Source organism: Vipera ursinii, assembly GCF_947247035.1.
Source record: "Vipera ursinii genome assembly, chromosome: 1".
NCBI classification, from domain to species: Eukaryota; Metazoa; Chordata; class Lepidosauria; order Squamata; family Viperidae; genus Vipera; species Vipera ursinii.
In genome coordinates, this window is record NC_139512.1 from 103,483,502 (window position 1) to 103,501,620 (window position 18,119).

Below are 18,119 nucleotides of genomic sequence, written 5' to 3' on the forward strand. Positions count from 1 at the left end.
ATGCCAGAAACGGAATCTGAGACATTATGCATGCACAACATGTGCTATACCACTAATACAGCGTCTCCTCCTTTCGTCCCATCACCAATAGAATATAAAGTAGTTGTCCTGTGAGGTTAGGAACCTGGACAATATATAACAATCACATTTTCTTTTATGTACAGGATACAGAAATCTTTTTAAAAAACAATACTAGTATAAACCAGTTTCTCAGTAGTGCTATAGTGAACTAAAATGGTGGCATTTGTAAGGAAGTCTGCTCACCAAGGAAATCCTATGAAACACGCTATTGGCAAACTGCGGTAGGTAATTATCTGCCAAACATATGTCTATTATTGAAATCTTAGATATTTAGAATATCATATTGGTTGTGAACAGAGAAAGTATTCACTAATATTTAAATGCAATAATAGGTCTTTTACTTGATGGCAGTATTGCTTATTCACAAAGAATGAACACTGTAGTTGTTTGCAGGATCCAATCTGGGTCGGTCATCGGGACCAGAGGTTTAGTCTTCTGAGATAGAGAGCAGTTTCCTGAAGATGGGCTCCAGAACGGGTCTGAAAGCTCAGAGGACCAAATCCTTGGTCCTGGTGACCGACCCAGATTGGAACCTGCAATAGTATTTTGGGACATGTACATTCACCTTCACTGTAGTTGTTTCAATGATTTTATACAGATTAACCAAATGTAAATATATATTCAGTGGTTGTGACTGTGAAACACCAACTTCTAATTATTTAAACAAATTATTCTCCAAAGAAGAGTAATCCACTGTATTTGTAAAACAGATCAACCCCCATCTCTTCCTTCTTTGCAGAGCCCAGTGCCCCTCCTACACAAAGTCACTTTGGCAAACATGTATCCCAAGAGTGGATCGCAGTGATGAATACTCCGAGGGGAAAAATCAGGAGACTACCATAGGCAAATGGAAGGCATTTTCAAGCCCTGGTAAAAGCAAGTTTGAATCAAAGCCATTACGTTTAGCCATAAATAATGGCCACTAAACACTGGCGCCAACATTTACTTTCAGCTTTTGTAATAGCATATGGTTGCTTTATTTTCATGGTATCCAACATAATTGAAAATGCAACCATTTCCAGTATAACTGATATTAGACTAAGTGCCATGTCAGCACATGATTTTTAATGGCCTCAAAACAGGATTTGGAGAAAAAGAAGTTGCAGGATATTACTAGATGCCCACTAATATCACACAGTACAAGAAAATAAAGGCTAATGTTTTATTATTTTTAAAACAGAACCCTCCTAATTATAGAAACCAGATGATTCAAACAGGTGTCCAATGTCAATAGTTTATGAAAGATAAACCCTGACAAAATACTGGAGCTTAAATGCTCTTTTACAAGCAAAGATACAAAAGGTAGTCTGAAAACTGCGGTTTTCAACAGTTGTGCTGCTAAACTCTCATTGGAAAAAATTAAGCATGCCATTCACATTTGAACACAGTCCTATTTGCTCTCACAGGTAGTGTAATTCTCATCTGGCTGGAAACCTCAGAGATATTTAAGATGAATTACATAAAATAAATCTGCTCAAGTGTTTCACTCTATGAAGTTAATATTTAAAAGATGCAATCTCCATAGCTCGGTCTTCTACATTCTATTCCTGTTGTCTTACTTGCAGTCAGACAGTTCATTACGGAATGAAGCTTTCAAAGTTCCTCTCTCTCTTAGAGGCTCAGCAGACTTGGAAGTCTTTTGAGTAAGGAATTCACTTCAGAAATTGACATAAATGATTAATATTGAATTCCCTCTTGCTTGTTAAGAACGTTAGTCACAATACCATATAAATGCAGTGTAAATCGAATTCAATATTGAAACACAAAATTAGTCTTGTTTTTAATTTGTTTCGCAAAATCATTTCCTCCTTAATACCTAAATTGTTATTGCACAGTCAGTTTTTTGGTTTTTTTGGGGGGGGAAAATACACATCTCTGTATTTTAAATTTTCCTTCCTTACTTCTAAAATTGTACTTCCCTTCCTTCAAAGCAAATTCTGGTTCAGATCAATGATGCCAAAGCACAAAGTGGCACAATTCTCTTATAGAGCTACTGCCAAACATTTCAACAACATCTTTGGGATAAGCAGAACATCTACCTTTCTGCATTTGGAATCAAATAAAGATTTTCTTCAAGCACAACAAACAAAAAACTCTCAAGTGCTTTTGCTATCTTAGTGGGAATATGGACAGGAAAAAGATGTAATTTCATTTTAATTATCACAAAAGATGTACTCACTCAGAGTTAACAAAACCATAGCAACAATATTTTTGTAGACCCTGTCATTTAAAATACCTTTTTACAAGTATCATAACTGCTCTAAGAAGTATATGATACCATTTTGCATGCAGTAGGAAAATGAATCATTTAAACACTTCTTTACTAGTCTAAGTGCTCTCATAACTAGAACAATTGCTCCCCCAATTTCAAAGGAGAAGCAATTCTTTAGTCCCCATTTTTAAACCAATTTTCCATTATGCCAAAAATAGATATGGTTCAAGGCATATTATTAATTAAGAGCTCAGTAAATGAAACAATTTCAAACCACAGTTCAGTAGTAATAGATATTGTGATTTGGATCAAAGCTGGTACAAAAGGCATAAAAGTGGAGAAGAATGTGTGGGATTAGAATAGTATTTCTAGCTTAATTAGTTATGTGTATTAAATTGGGAACACTACATTTAAACCAGCCACTATTCACAATTGTGAAACAGAATTGTTTAAATTTTTAACTAAATAAAGTATTTTCAAAAACCAATGTGTCAGAAACTAGATCTTCATTTGATCTTCCCATTATATTTAAATAATCCTCCACTGTTTGAAAAGTGCAACAAATGTTCTAACATGCAATGCTGAATTGGTTAACAGTGGGCTATATCCACATACATTAGCTGACGTAATGGGATTTCCCTTTCTTTCCTTTCCTTGTGCATGATCCTCAAGCATACACAAAAGGGCTGGTCAAACCTCTGCAGGAGAACTTAAGGCATGTAGATATGGTGGGGATTATGAAGTCATTCATCTGCCAATAGATGACACCACTAACTCCTACCCCCAATAGTGATAACACTTGATAATTAATCCCATCTGACTCACACAAAACAGCTTTGTAAACTGTTACCTATACTGTAGATTGATATAATCGTGCTGTGGTCAGTGAGCGCTTTGGGGAGTTGGGATCAATTAAGAATAAATTTGTTTGGCAGTCTCATTCAACATACATGAGAAGTGAATTAAAATAAATGAAAAACCAATAAACTGAATTCTCAAAAAATAGTTAAACACATTTAACAAAAAATTATCTGCAGATTATAGGGCAATGTCACAGACAACTGCATTAGTAATCCGTACCAAGCTAAATCTTAGGCTAAGTCTGTTATTTATCAATTCACGTTACCATGCTGTTCAGAACTTTCTACTTGTAGAAAGAGTCCACAGCTGTTAATACATAAATGGTATCGTTTTTCTTCCAGTTAAAAATCAAATCAATGTTTCTAAAGCACTTTGTAAATCCAGGTTGAAGATATCTGTACCACTCTGAGATAAGAGTACACCATCTAGATGGAACAATCCAGGAGATTCTGGTACAAGTAATTCATGCTGGATCACAGTTCCTCCATTATACTGCACAAAATAGCCAATTTCCTGATTGATTCTTCTCCTGCTTTTCTCCATCACTTTATGGGGTACCTCTTGATTCCATACTTTCCGGGGTATGATATTAGACCAGACTAGAGTGCTATTCTTGAATATTTGTTTAAGATGTCCAAAATCTTTCTTTATTCGGTTTATGATGTCCACATTACTGGCTATCCCCAAGTCATTGCCTCCTAGATGGATTACCAGTATATCAGGATCTGTTAGCCTCCGTCGTGTATGCAATAGGGTGGGTACTAATTGATCCCACATCATTCCACTCTTTCCTAGCCAATGTAATTTGGCATCCTCCAGTCGAATTCCCAATTGTGGACCAAAGCTTCTTTCAAGTGCCCGTTTTTCTGCCCAGAAAACATACGAATGACCACAAATCCATACCTGTTTCTGCTTTCTTCTGCCATCTGCTATTAAGAGAACAAACATACATTAATCCTTCATAAACTTTGTGGTCAAAGCCCTTTCTGAAAACTCTACCCAGAGCAGTTTTCTGTATTGCTCCATGTAAAAACAATCAAAACGTTAAGACATAAATACATGAAAACCTTCCATATTGCCAATTTGATTTGAACACTACTTCAAACAACTGTTAATATGTTGATGTATTCAGTTTACAGGATAAATGGTTGCATCTAATTTATATAACAACAGAAAGAAGACCACACTTACCCCGTTCCCCCATCTACTGATATTTTCCAAAGCAACTCAGAGATATCTTTGCCAAATGATAATTCTAGTACACATTTAGCTCTTGAGAAAGCAGTTAACATTGTTAGCTTTCAATATTCAGAGTGACCAATTACTGATAGACTGAACCTAGACATAATGTACTAGATTTTCCACCCCAAGACATTTAAAGATTAACAGACATAAGAACAAAATATAATTTTCAAGGTCCCAAAACACAAAAAGCAATTGAATGCTAGAGGTAATCGAGATCAAGCATGGCAGATAGTGGTTAAGAAAGTGCGGATAAAAATACTTTTTTTTATTATATCCCTTATAAGTTATGTATCTATGAAGCCATGTTACAACTTTTCCAAGGAAGATCAATATTGTTTTGCTGAATTACATCTAAATGTTTAAGTTCCTCTTTAAAACAATTAAAAAATGTGTGAGGAGAGTACAGATTACCCATTATGATTTTGAGTCTCCAAAAACTTCTCTTCCTGAACTACCTCATACACCCCTGTAACGGGGGATGTCTCTGTATTTTGCTAGGCTTCTGGTTCTCAAGAATATTCAGTGAATGTGCTGAAGTCATTCAGTAAGAAACAGCACAATATTTCCTGATTTGGGAACACCTGTCCCAGCTAATATCAGATGCCATAGGTGGAACAGGATACATTCTTGATTTGGCATTCAGTTCAAGAAGAGTTGGGGAACATGAGGTTTGAAGAGTCTGTATGAAATGTTTATAGAAGATAATGAGTCTCTGTAGGTATTGTAGGTTAAAAGTGTCTATTCCAGGTAGTTAACACATCTGAATGGCTGCATAAATGCATCTGCTTTTTTCCTCAGCCGCTGAGCGTGACTTGTCAAAAAAAAAAAAGTCCCGTTTGATCTGTAGAATACAAAATAATCCCAGGCAGTGGACACTGTTGATTCAAAGAATACTTCCCTCTCCTACAGACTTCTGATTAAGTAGGAGAATAAAAATGATGAAGCGGAAGGAATGACAGTTTGAACACAGATAAAGAAATCTCAGGAACCTCAGGCTGAGCAGATACTAGCACCTATTTGCATTTTGTAAAGTGACAGTACCAAGGATTCGTATTTTTCCACTTATTGTGCCAGATCCAGATAAGCTGGTGTTGTTTTTCCATACTGAATACCATCTTCTTCTCTAGTATGTGGAGAGGAATAGTAGACTATGAACAATTTGCAGCAGCAGATAAAGTTGATTATTCATTGTAGATCTTGAAGATGTGAAGGTCTTGATGATCTTGACCCTTTAGAATTTCCACTGCTAGTTAAAGTAGCCAAGGTGTGACTACCTTCTTGCTTAAACACAGTGACCATCTTCTTGCTTCAAAGAGGCAATTACAAGATATTTTAATTTTAAAAAAAATCCTAAACCCAAAAGATTGGTGTAATTACAAACCAGTATCAAAATGTACCACTTTTTCAGCTGAAGTTATCATTAAGATGGTGATCCTATAAATAAATAACTCTGGCAGATACTGATTAACCTGAACAATTTCAAGGGTTGGACTAACCCAAAGATCATTGAGAAAGTCCCCCTTTTTTGGAGACATGAGTTCAAAATACAGGAGAGGGGCTTTTTCCATGATGCTCCCGAGTTATGGAATAAATTGTGTTGGGCACCATACTTAGTTCCGTCTATCCTAGCTTAACATTTACTTTTTTGAAGATTTTATAATTATTTTAATATTAGGCATTTAATTAAATCTTAATTTGTTTTCTTTTTTTCTGCATTAGCTGACTTGATAATCTTGGGTGAATAGGAAAAAGGGATATAAATATATTCTGGCTTTTCAAACTTACATAATGGTGTTGGACTAAATATCATTACAAGGGAATCTTGTCCTGGGCAGCTTTCTGAACTAAACGATGCTGTCCTTCTAAACAAGAGTTTCCAAGATTTTTGTTTAGTTATTGGGAAGGCAAAGTCCAATACAGTTGAAGAGTTAAAGCCAAGATGTGGTCATAGCTTCCAAGTTTCTAGAACTTTTTAAAAACTGGATTTAACTGTAAATGCAGTATTTGGTCCAATGCAGGTAAGGAATTTTTTCTCATATATGGAATAAAAAACAGCTGATCTGAATTTTTATCTGACAGAAAGTAAATTTCACATACAATAGTCATACATCTATTGAGTATCTACCTGTGAAACTAGATATTTTACTTCTAATATGATGTATCTGTTCAATAATATATAATGAATAGAGATCTAGAGGCCTGTAAATGCAAAGAACATACTGAAGATACTTAACTTCAAGCACAAACATATTTTTAGCAACACTGACTGTCAAGGTTTCCTATGTTTATCTGTAATTATATTCTTTACTATACTGTATTTAGCTGCAGCATTACTTTTTGCATTGTAACGATTACACTCTGGGTATGCCTGGGTATTTGTTAGCATGTTAAAACTCTTCTCAAAATCTAAATGTGAAAACTAAGATTAGCTGCCCAGAATAAGATTAGAGAATAAAACAATTACATAATTTTGTTCTATTTGCTCTTCAGCTTTAATTCATTTATGACTTGCTAAGATCACAGTTTCAGACACATACAAATTTTATCACATAAAGCAATAAATTAAAAATAAACACTCTTCATGAGTGAAACAGCAGAAATCATTCATTGTTTTGTAAATCAAATACTGGAGAAAAACAATACGTGTGACATATGAATTAGTAAAAAAAAATAAACATTGCTTTTATCATAAGTCTCTTTTTTGTTGCTATGATCAAATTAACAATCTCTGTAAAACTAAGTATATTTTGGTTTGTACATTTGCAGATGCAAATCTCATTTTCCACCTCTGAAATGGCTCATTCGAAATTACTCACCCACAGTGGTTACAGGAGGCTGAGAAGGATAATGTGGTGTGCTTGTTGTTGCTGGAAATGGCCCACTAGGTGCAGGATAAGGGTAGCCTGAATAACCACTTGACCAGGAAGTGAAAGGGAAGAAAAAATTAGGATTATTGAAGCTTAATGAATTCAGCTATGATCAGATTACAACTGAATCTAGTGATAAATTCATTAATGCTTATATGTTCGAACATTAATTCATGTTATTTTCATTTTTATAAATTAATATCACATTTTCAAACTCGTGCTCGAAACATTTTAAGGGAAAATACCAAACCCAGCTATTCAAGGCTTAGTCTATTGTTAACGGTCTTCATTCTGCTCTGTTACTTTCGTGACAAGAAAACTTTGTAAACTTTTAAATTATAGCATGGACACCAAGCAGGCTCCTATACCTCTCAGAAAATAAATTTGAATAAATATTTTTCATTAATTTGTGGTCTCATTTCCCATCCTGTACAGTGCCTTCCATAGCCTTTTTGCACTCAGTATTTCACATACAAGAGATCAAAATGAACTACTACTTTTTAACGGAAGAGCAGGCAGAAGAATGCTACGGGGCAAAAAAACCCCAATAAACTGAGTATGTTGCAGGTTTTCTGCCAAGACGGTAAGTACTGAAAACAACACTAGTAATTCAACTGTGCAATCATTAATTAATAATCAAAATTAAAGAATATTCAAATGAATGCCAATAATGCAGCCCTTAGCTTCCTTCAAAAATATTTTTAAATTTGCCTTGTGTTGTGGTTCTTGGATATTGCTGAATTAGAAGGCTAAGCAATGTAATCAAGCATGATTGCTAGCGAAAATGTTCCTAGTTTTACTGCAAAGCCACAAATTTCAGATCTTCTTTATACATTTGAGAAATTCATAAGGAAAGGAAAAGCCTCGCATTTCCCAATGTCATTTCCTATATTGTCCACTGCTGACTCTATCCCTAGACCAGTGGTAGGCAACCTTGGCTCTTTTATGACTCGTGGACTTCAACTCCCAGAATTCCTCAGCCAGCATGGCTGGCTGAGGAATTCTGGGAGTTCACAAGTCATAAAAGAGCCAAGGTTGCCTACCCCTGCCCTAGACCTACATGTGAGAACCGCTCATATATGGGAACATTTGCCTTCTTGTTATATGCATTTGCATGTTAGTGTGGCACAGCAGTCAGAACCTGGTCAAGGATCTCTTACTGTCATTTTTATAGACACCAGAGTTATTACATATATGTGAATTCAATATGCATGCATAAATCTTCCGACACTGAACCATATACATGTTTAGGAAAAATCTGGCATCCCTCCAAAATCAGAGACAAGTTCTGAAAGCTTATTAAGACAACTGAAGAAGGTTAAAAACATATATCGGGAACGATAATCAATAGATCAGGGGGAATAAGGATCACATATAAAACACAATAATCATGAAAGGTGGAAATGAAGATGCAGTGAAAATAATGTATTCCTGTTGAATACAAGCTTCAAGAAGGTTTGGAGAGACTGGGCTTGTAGTGAAAATATAAGAAAACACACAGAAAGAAGATATTAGCTTCTGGAACAACTACAAGAGTTAAGTTAGGACAGAGGAATCTGTCCTAACTTTTCTTGGATGTGATGAAAGCTTCTTCAGAAAAATGGGAGAGAGAAGGGAAAGAAAGGGTGGCTTGGTCATTTGAGCTCTAAGACTATCTCTCCTCAAAGGGGAATGATGCCTCGCCTATTTGTCTGCTGACTTTTCTTGCAAACCACTTACCTACTGCTTAGCAACTATTGATTATCGGCTCAGCATGAGATGCACCACTGTATGTCTAGTTAAGACAAACCACAGAATGAAATCATGTTCTGCAGGTTAATTTAGGATGCAGATGACATGAAGGCTATTTCAAAACCGTGCACAACTGACTTGGAAATCTTCCTTCTCTGAATAATTGCAGAAAGTGTTACCAAACTCAAGTAGATCACCAGCTTGCTGCTTAAACATTTTACGTGTGATACACAAATGAGGTTTTAGATTTCACTACAGACTTTCTACCTAATACGGAAAGTTCTGAAGGTGGAGCTACTGGATATGAATGAATACACCTAATTCAGGCTTCTGAACAAGCAACACCTAATTTCTGAAAAAGATTCTTGTCTAAAGAAAATTTAGCAAAATCAAGCTAAATTTATTTAAACAATTCCTTTATCTAAATTTATTAAACAGGCACTAATTCAAAAAGAAAAGCTTCATAGGTCCAATTGAGAGTGTATATATTTTTGAAACACAGGCTTAGACTAAGATAACAAAATTCCATCTGAGAATTAGCACACCAGAGCATAATCAAATCACTGTGTTTCTCACTGAGCAAGCATATTTATTTTACCTTGGGTTAGGAGGTGGTCCAGGAGGAAAAGGAGAGATTCCACTTGGCATTCCTGGCATATAGGAAGCTGAGCACAAAAGCAATTTTGCAAACTTTATCAGTCTGAGATAATAACATATCAAAATGCTACTTTTACAGTGCAGAAGTTTTTTTATAGTAGTAGATTATGGGCTAACAGTTTGGGGAAGGCCATTTTTTTATTAAATATGAGTTTAATAACATACAAACAAAGCCTTATTGAACAAAGTAAGGACTGGCTAGAAGCAGTCCAGTAATAAAACCCAATCCTTGGGATTTTCTTATCTGCTTCCTAGCAGAACTCCACGTGCCTGCAGAACCCATTAATGCTTTTGTGGATGAAAGCCAGGTTGGTATGAAAAAGAAGAACTATAATCAAACAACCTAATGTTTCGAAATATTCCATTTGGGAATACAGTATTTATAAAAACGAACATTTCAGTTGTTTATGACAAATTCTACAGCAGTAATACTAGACAACATGATGCCTTCTGAGACACTCTTCTAGCATCCATATGACCTTATTTTCAGATTTAATACAAGAGTAGGATGCTTGCTGATAAGCCAAGTTCCAATCTCTAGCGATCTTTATAAGAATGTATCCGCCTAAAGGAATTCTGAGAAAATAAAAGTGTGGCTGTAGTGCTATGCTTTACTTGGAAATATGTCCCTCTGCCCAGAAAAAAGGTCAAAGGGCAAATGGATCTGATAGATTTTATCTTGGCAGATTGGAAGGAATGAAATGGAGCAGTTACACTACTTTTTCCTGGGTAGCAGTTATTTTATAAATAGCTACCTCCAGTTAGAGAGCTATCTTGTGTAGTCTTGTCCACATTTTAAGAATTGCAAATATCTACCAGACCTAAAAGATAATTCTTGGCCTACAACACAAAACCTAGGGTTGTACAAGCAAAATATTGGAAATACAATGAAGTTTTCCTTTTAATTTTTTCCCACTGCATTCCTTAAAATCCAGTTTAATATGTTGGAAGTAACAATGTGGATATTGGGGAAAAACAAATGAAATTTAACAGATAAAAGTTTAAATGACACCTCCTATGTGCCAATTTAACCTACTTAAACTGTATTTTAATCCTTTCTCATTATAGTTTGTTACTGTACCAACTCTTGTTTTATCTAACATCTAGCCTGAATAAATTTCTGGAAAATCTGGTCATTAACGTGCAAATTATATTCCTATAATTAGTAAAACTTTACTTTTTTACTCAAAGTCATTTATTAACTAGAGGATTTCAAACTATATATTTGACTGACATCTACTGGCAGAGACAATGAACTTATTATGCATGTGCTTGGCAGTATGCATCTTGAAAATTTTACTCCTGAGGGATCTAACAAAAATAGATTTCTCCTCTATGTAACATAGAAACATATGTTCATATTGCAAATAATTTTTATTAAATTAGTGAACATACAATGTATTATGAAAATAAACCCTACATCCCTACAGCAGAAATTACAACAAAGCTACTAACATTTATAAAAAAAAATGAAACTCACATACTTTGGACATACAAATGGAAAAAATATTCTTGGCCAAATTGAAAGAATCAGAAGAAAAGGAAGACTGGATAAGTTAAGGAGAAGCATCCACAGCAATGGTCATTGGCTTCAAAATATCAGGCACAACCTCACTCCTTTTTAATGTATGTTCAGGAAAATGAAAACCACCATCACTGTACAAAAACTGTAACACAACTGAGAAATCCTTCTTGTTTCATACGTATTCCTTCCACAGGAAAAAATCACCATTAACTTAACAAGCTGTTTAAAATATTTCAGTAGCAATGTTAGCAAAATGTATTTAAAAGTGATGCAATGATCATTTTCCATGTTATTTCTTCCCCACAAAATTAGAGTTTCAGCTACCTATTAATATTGTTTTTCATTTGGTTATTGATACAGAAATAATCTTACCTAATCAACATATTTTCCTGGGATAATAACTCCCCAGGTGTTTAACAGATGATGGACAAGAGATAATGTTGATATATCTGTTAAGAATTTCTTACCAATTCATGTAAGACTTGACTTATTTCATTTTACCTCACACCCAGAATATTTAACGTGTAATTCTATCATTTGCAAAACATTAGAATACTAAATTATTAACTTCTGTTAAAAGTCTAAATTTCTGCATTACCTGCATCAAAAACTTAATTAGCATTATATCAAAGAATTTTTCTCCATCCAATTAAACTAAAATTGATGATTCAAGTTTATGAAGATACAAAATTAGTATCGGCCAAAATGTTATCTGAGAGATGGCACCTTTTATATAACCAATTTTATGGGATAGATTATTGTAAATAATACCTTCTATAATCTTCACAGATATAACTGAGATATCAGTCAAGAATTTTACAATGGATAAGGTTATCAAACTTTAAAACTAAAGCTATGAAGTTGGCCCAATCTTATTTATATAAGATATTCAATATAATTCCAAAAGTATGGCATATTCTCTCTATTTTCTTAGATCACTCTATAATTATTTCATAACTGGCCTGGGGGGGCCTCTGAAATTTATTCAATTTAATAATTTTATAGCTTTCCTATAATATAGTAGATGGAGCTAAATGCTTATCTGTATAATGAAGATTTCTGGAAGCTACAGCATTTTTAAAAGTATACATGTGCTCTGTGGCAGGATTAGTATTTGCAGAACCAAGGACCACTCAGTGTAATTGGAAAAGGCTGATACACCATTTATTACTATTATAAAATATAGAGAATAGAATTAGAACTGAAAGGGACTTTGGAGGTCTTCTAGTCTAGCCCCCTGCTCAAGTAGAAGAACCTACACGATTTCAGACAAGCAGCTGCCCAGTCTCTTCTTAAAAACCTCCAGTGATAAAGCGCCTACAATTTCTGAAGGCAAGCTGTCCACTGGTTGTTTGCACTGTTAGTAAGCTTCTCCTTAATTCCAGGTTACTTCTCTCTTTGATTAGTTACAACCACTGTTTCTTGTCCTGCCCTCTGGTGCTTTGGAGAATTCGATCCCCTCTTCTTTGTGGCAATCCCTCAAATATTGGGATATTGCTATTATGTCACCCCTGTTTCTTCTTTTCTCTAGACTAGCCAAACCCAAATCCTGCAACCGTTCTTCATAAGTTTTAGTCTCCAGGCCTTTGGTCATCTTAGTTGCTCTTCTCTGAACTTTTTCCAAAGTCTCAACATCTTTTTTGTAGTAAGGTGACCAAAATTGGTTGCAGTATTCCAGGTGTGGTCTTACTAGGGTTTTATAAAGTGGTATTAATACTTCATATAATTTTGCATTCTATGCTTCTGTTTATACAACCCAGGATTGTATTAGCTTTTCTAGCTGCTGCTGCGCACTGCTGGCTCATCCACTAGGACTCCAAAGTCCCTCTCATAGTTACTGTTTTTGAGCCAGATTTCGCCTAATCTGTATTTGTACCTTTAGTTTTTCCTGCCTCAAAGTAAAACTTTGCTTTTCTCCATATTAAATTTCATGTTGCTGGATAGCAGCCGTTGTTCAAGTCTGTCAAGATCTTTTTTGGATCCTGAACTTGTCTTTTGGGGTGTTGGCTATTCCTGCCAGTTTGGTGTCATCTGCAAATTTGATGAGTTTCTCTGCTATTCCCTCATCTAACTCATTTATGAAGATATTGAAGAGTACTGGGCCTAACACAGAACCTTGTGGTACCCCACTGCTTACTTCCCTTCCATGTAGATGTAGTAGCATTAAGGACTACTTGATGAGTACAGTTTGTCAGCCAGCTACAAATCCATCTGGTGGTGATGTAGTCTATTTCACATTTTTCTAGCTTACCAAGAAGTAGATTGTGGTCTACTTTGTCGAAAGCCTTGCTGAAATCTAGGTATACCTTGTCCACAGCATTTTGCTGGTCTGCTAATTTAGTCACTTTATCAAAGAATGAAATAAGATTGGTTTGGCATGATCTGTTTTTAACAAACCCGTGCTGACTACTAGTTATAACTTTGTTTCTAGATATTTGCAGATCTGTTTTTTGATTATCTTTTCCAGGATCTTTCCAGATATTAATGTTAGACTGATTGGTCTGTAGTTTCCTGGGTCTGTTTTTTCCCCTTTCTTGAAGATAGGAACTACATCAGTCCTTTTCCAATCCTCAGGTACTCTCCCATGCTCCAGGGTTTTTGAAAGATATGGTACAATTGTTCTGAGATAACATCTGCCAACTCCTTCAGAACTCTAGGATGTAATCTGTCAGGTCCCAGTGATTTAAGATTAGATAGGTGCTCTTTTACCCTTTTCTTGCTTATTTCAATTTTTATTTCTAGGCTGTCTTTTACAATAGTTTTTTTTGGTAGTTTGGGCTATAGTTTCTTTTTGCATTAAGACTGATGCAAAGAATGACTTAAGCAGCTCTGTTTTCTCTCTACTGCCTGTTACTTCCTTGCCATCTTCTCCCTTTAGTGGACCAACTGTTTCCTTTTCTTGATATTAATATGTTGAAAGAAACTTTTTTTTATTATCTTTGACTTTTGTTGCAAGTCTTTCTTTATTCTGAGCCTTTGCTTTCCTGACTTCATCTTTGCAGGTTCTGGCTATCTGCTGATATTCTGCCTTAGTTATGTGTCCCTCTTTTCATTTTTTGAACTTGTCCTTTTTGTCTTTCAGTTTATCAGAGAGATCGTTGTGCAACTATGCTTGTTTCTTCTTGAATTTTTTCTTTTTCTTTTTCAGTAGTATTGTGCTGGACTGGGCTTTTATGATCGCATTTTTCAGAGTTCCCACGCTTCTTGAGTTATTTGCCCCTTTAGAATTTTCATCCATGAAATCTTTCCTAGGGTCTGAGTTTGTTATAATCAGCTCTTTCAAAGTTTAAGACACTGATTGGATTATGTTCTATTGCTTGTGTTTGCACATTTAATTCCACTATGACGTGGTCACTTTCCCCCAAGGTTCCGGCATCTTCAACTCCCTCTATCACTTCTTCTCTATTAGTAAGAATTAGGCCCAGTATAGGTTTTCTTCTAGTTCTCTCCTCTACCTTTTGGATGACAAAGTTGTTGGCTAGGTTGGTTAGGAATCTGTTTGATCTCCCACTTGCTGTAGAGTTAAAGTTAGGGTTAGGAACAGATTGCCTTCAGAAATCGTGGGCGCTCCATCACTGGAGATTTTTAAGAAGAGACTAGACAGTCACTTGTCTGAAATGGTGTAGGTTCTCCTGCTTGAACATGGGGTTGGATTAGAAGACCTCCAAGGTCTTATTCTATTCTATTCTATTCTATTCTATTCTATTCTATTCTATTCTATTCTATTCTATTCTATTCTATTCTATTCTATTCTTATTCCTATTCTTCTGATTGGTTGGGTGGCCTGTAACATACAGCTATGGCAATGTCACTCTTTTCTCCTTTTATATTGACCCATAATACATTCTAGAGGGGTTTTATCTTTGATCATGAGCATCTCTGTAGATATGTAGCGTTGCACTTACATATAGTTCTGTATGTTCTGTAATGGTATATCATGCCTACCCTCGTGTACTATTGCTTCTAGTTCACCCTGTTTGTCCCCGAAACTTTGAGCATTAATATATAAGCATTTAAGACTTTTATGCCTGCCCATGAGTATGTTTCCTGCATCTCCTACGTTGTTTTGAGTTTTTCTTTTTTCTCATCACTCCCTACCTCATTGTTTGTTTCCTTGAGATTTGATTGCTTTTGTGTTCTAGAGATTCTAAAGATTGGTCGCTCTCCCCACCCCTTCCCAATTTTAGTTTAAAGCCTTACTGATGATTTGGGCCAGTTTCTTCTTTCCCGAGTACATTTTTCTCTGTTTTCATGAGGTGCAGCCTATCCCTTGCTAGCTTGGTACCTTAGCCATTAGGCCAAAACTGGCTCTACTGTAACAATTAAAATTATGACAATAATTCTTGCAACTGTTGTCATTCTGTAATAACCAAAATACAGTGTCATAATAGCAGGACTCTTTCAGTGAAACAACCCAAAAATACATGTTTACACCCACGGTTATTCACATATTATAATGGTTGTAAGATCCTTACTGTTTGGTGGCCCTGTTGCTTGGTAAGGTGGATAGGAAGCTGAAATGGTTGGTCGAGAAAAGACAGGAGGTTCCTCTCCAAACACCACAATCATAACTTGAATCAGTCCTATCAAATCTGATTGTGGCTGGAAGTTAAAGCAGAGAAGATGGTTATTTTTTCTTCTTCTACAAAAATAGTTTGGTTGCTCACTATCTGTACCAACAGATTCATCATCTCCCCAGTTGCTGAAAATTAGCTGGTTATCCTTTTCTTCTAGGTTAAAGTTTCATTCACCTTAGTAGTCATTCAATTAACTGAAGCTGTCAAAATTTAAAAAAAAAATAACAAACCACTGGGAACATGCTTCATGACACTGTGAATTCACACCAATGAATTATACTAATTATATCAATGGTTATTTCAATTGCAATTCTTAATAACACCAAAGGAAACACCACAAAACTTTTAATATTTAAACTTTGTAAGATTCTAACATTATATTCAACTGAGCCCCAAGTGTCCAAGTTCATTTTCCCATTATATTCAATAGCCAGAGGAATATGAAATGAAACTAATATTTATATCTCAAAATGGCTTATGATTAATGCTTAAAAACCTTAAAATTATACTTACATGTTTCCATTCATGTAGATAAGGAAGATATATCCTGCCATTTGCATCAACATGTTTCCCAGTTTTAATCGTCATCGAACTAGTTGGCTTAACGAAACAGATTGGGGGATTGAATGGATATGTATCCAGTAGCCACAGACATATTGGGATATTGTAAATGTTGCCTAAAGAGATTTTAAAAAATAATGTTCTATTTCCTTGTTGATAATAAATGGTACTGTGATGAAATACTCAGGTGGCATATTTGTTACTATATTTAAGTGCATAGGAATGTGTTGAAACACAAAACTGAAGCATTTTTATAAGCACATACAACATGGCTCTGGAAATTAATAAACAAGGTATTATGAAAACAAGTCCATTATCCCAAGCATCTGATACTTAGTTACACTGCATATAACAATCCTCCTCATTTGTCTACTTTTAATACTAGTGAGTTTATATGCATTTTATCACACTGAATCTTCTAATCCTCCTCAGCCCTCAGAAACCAAAACAAAAATTTTAGATATTCACCACCCCTCCCCACTTTCCATTATCTATTCCAGACAAATGATGAAGAGCTAAAGTTTTTGAGGAGCTAGTTTGGAGTGGATGAAGATGAGAAGGGGGGAAAAATGTTATTTACACACAATACGGAGACTGGCTGGGAGTTCTGGCAAGGTAGGTATAAGCATGCAACCTGTTCTGGAAGAGTAAACTTCTAGTTCAACATTGAACCTGTATCAAATTGCTCGTAGAGAATCAAAGGAATAGCTCCTAATGTCTTTTGTAAACATGTCCCTGAAAACTGGAATTGTTATAATTGGTAACAGCAGCAGCCTATGACATAGCTAACTTTGGAGATAGTCACACAAATGTGGAACAGATAGCCACATTTAACATATCCCAAGAGGTCAATTTCTTTGAATAATATATGGGTAATTTTTTAATCCAATCTGATTGGATGTAACTTGCCCATATTGTCATCTATTTTCTGCTGATCAGTTGTCTGAAGGCAGGGAATGTTCTGGGAGATTGAGATTATTAAAAAAAAAAAGTCCAGTCTTAATACTGATATCTCAACCTAAATCTCGCCAACCCTCATGGCACCTCTCCCATACTCTCCCTGATTCATATAAAAATGCTCACACACCCTCCCCAGCCTTGCACAACACCACACGGATCCCCTTGCACCCTTCCTGACCCAGTTGGTGCCTCGTTCAATTGGCCACAATCACTCTCATGGGACTAATTGGATCTGGCATTCTGTAAGTTAGCCCATTTGAGAGATCTTGGTTCAAAAACGTTTGCTCTATGATGCACAGTTTTGCCCGATTGAAGGTTACAAACAGCCAAGGGACTTCTAGTGATATGTAAGTATTAACATCATCCCTCAAAATTAGCAAATAAGCGTTCGGCAATATTAGCATTATGACAATGATACAATGTTTTTATCACAGACTCCACTACGATTTTAAAAAGCAGTGAGGATAATAGTACTATTTTGTACAAAACACTTGCTAAGAATTTTGGGAACCCCCCCCCCCACCTTAAAATTCCAAGCTTTACAAAATGGCTTTTTTTTCTAGGAATTTCAAAGAATCAACTTAGCAATTTTAAACAATTAGGGATATTCTAAACCAGGACTTGAATTATTATCTTTATTAACTAACTCTCCCACGTGGCTTCTAAAACTTGCATTATTAGTCAGAGCTTAGGATATACCGGTATGTCTTGGATCTGGACTGTAAAGCTGAACCCAGCAGAATTTCTGCTCTCTATTGTTTCCTCTAGGAAACAATATTTCTGAACCAGCTAAGTACACAGATGAGTTTATGATTTCTAAATTCTGCAATGTATTCTGCTTT

At 35.5% G+C, this 18,119-nt stretch overlaps 1 protein-coding gene across 2 annotated transcripts in view; it reads right to left on the reverse strand.

The window, feature by feature from the left end:
* The window catches only part of TSG101 (tumor susceptibility 101), a 37,229-nt gene that overhangs the window by 11,461 nt on the left and 7,649 nt on the right, over positions 1 to 18,119 (reverse strand). For both annotated transcript variants that reach the window (XM_083362153.1, XM_083362152.1), the window contains 4 exons: positions 16,270 to 16,433; positions 15,655 to 15,781; positions 9,596 to 9,662; positions 7,216 to 7,313 (listed from right to left, as the gene is read on the reverse strand). In XM_083362153.1, coding sequence (XP_083218279.1) covers positions 7,216 to 7,313; positions 9,596 to 9,662; positions 15,655 to 15,781; positions 16,270 to 16,433 — 456 coding nt within the window. The remainder of the gene's footprint in view (positions 1 to 7,215; positions 7,314 to 9,595; positions 9,663 to 15,654; positions 15,782 to 16,269; positions 16,434 to 18,119) is intronic.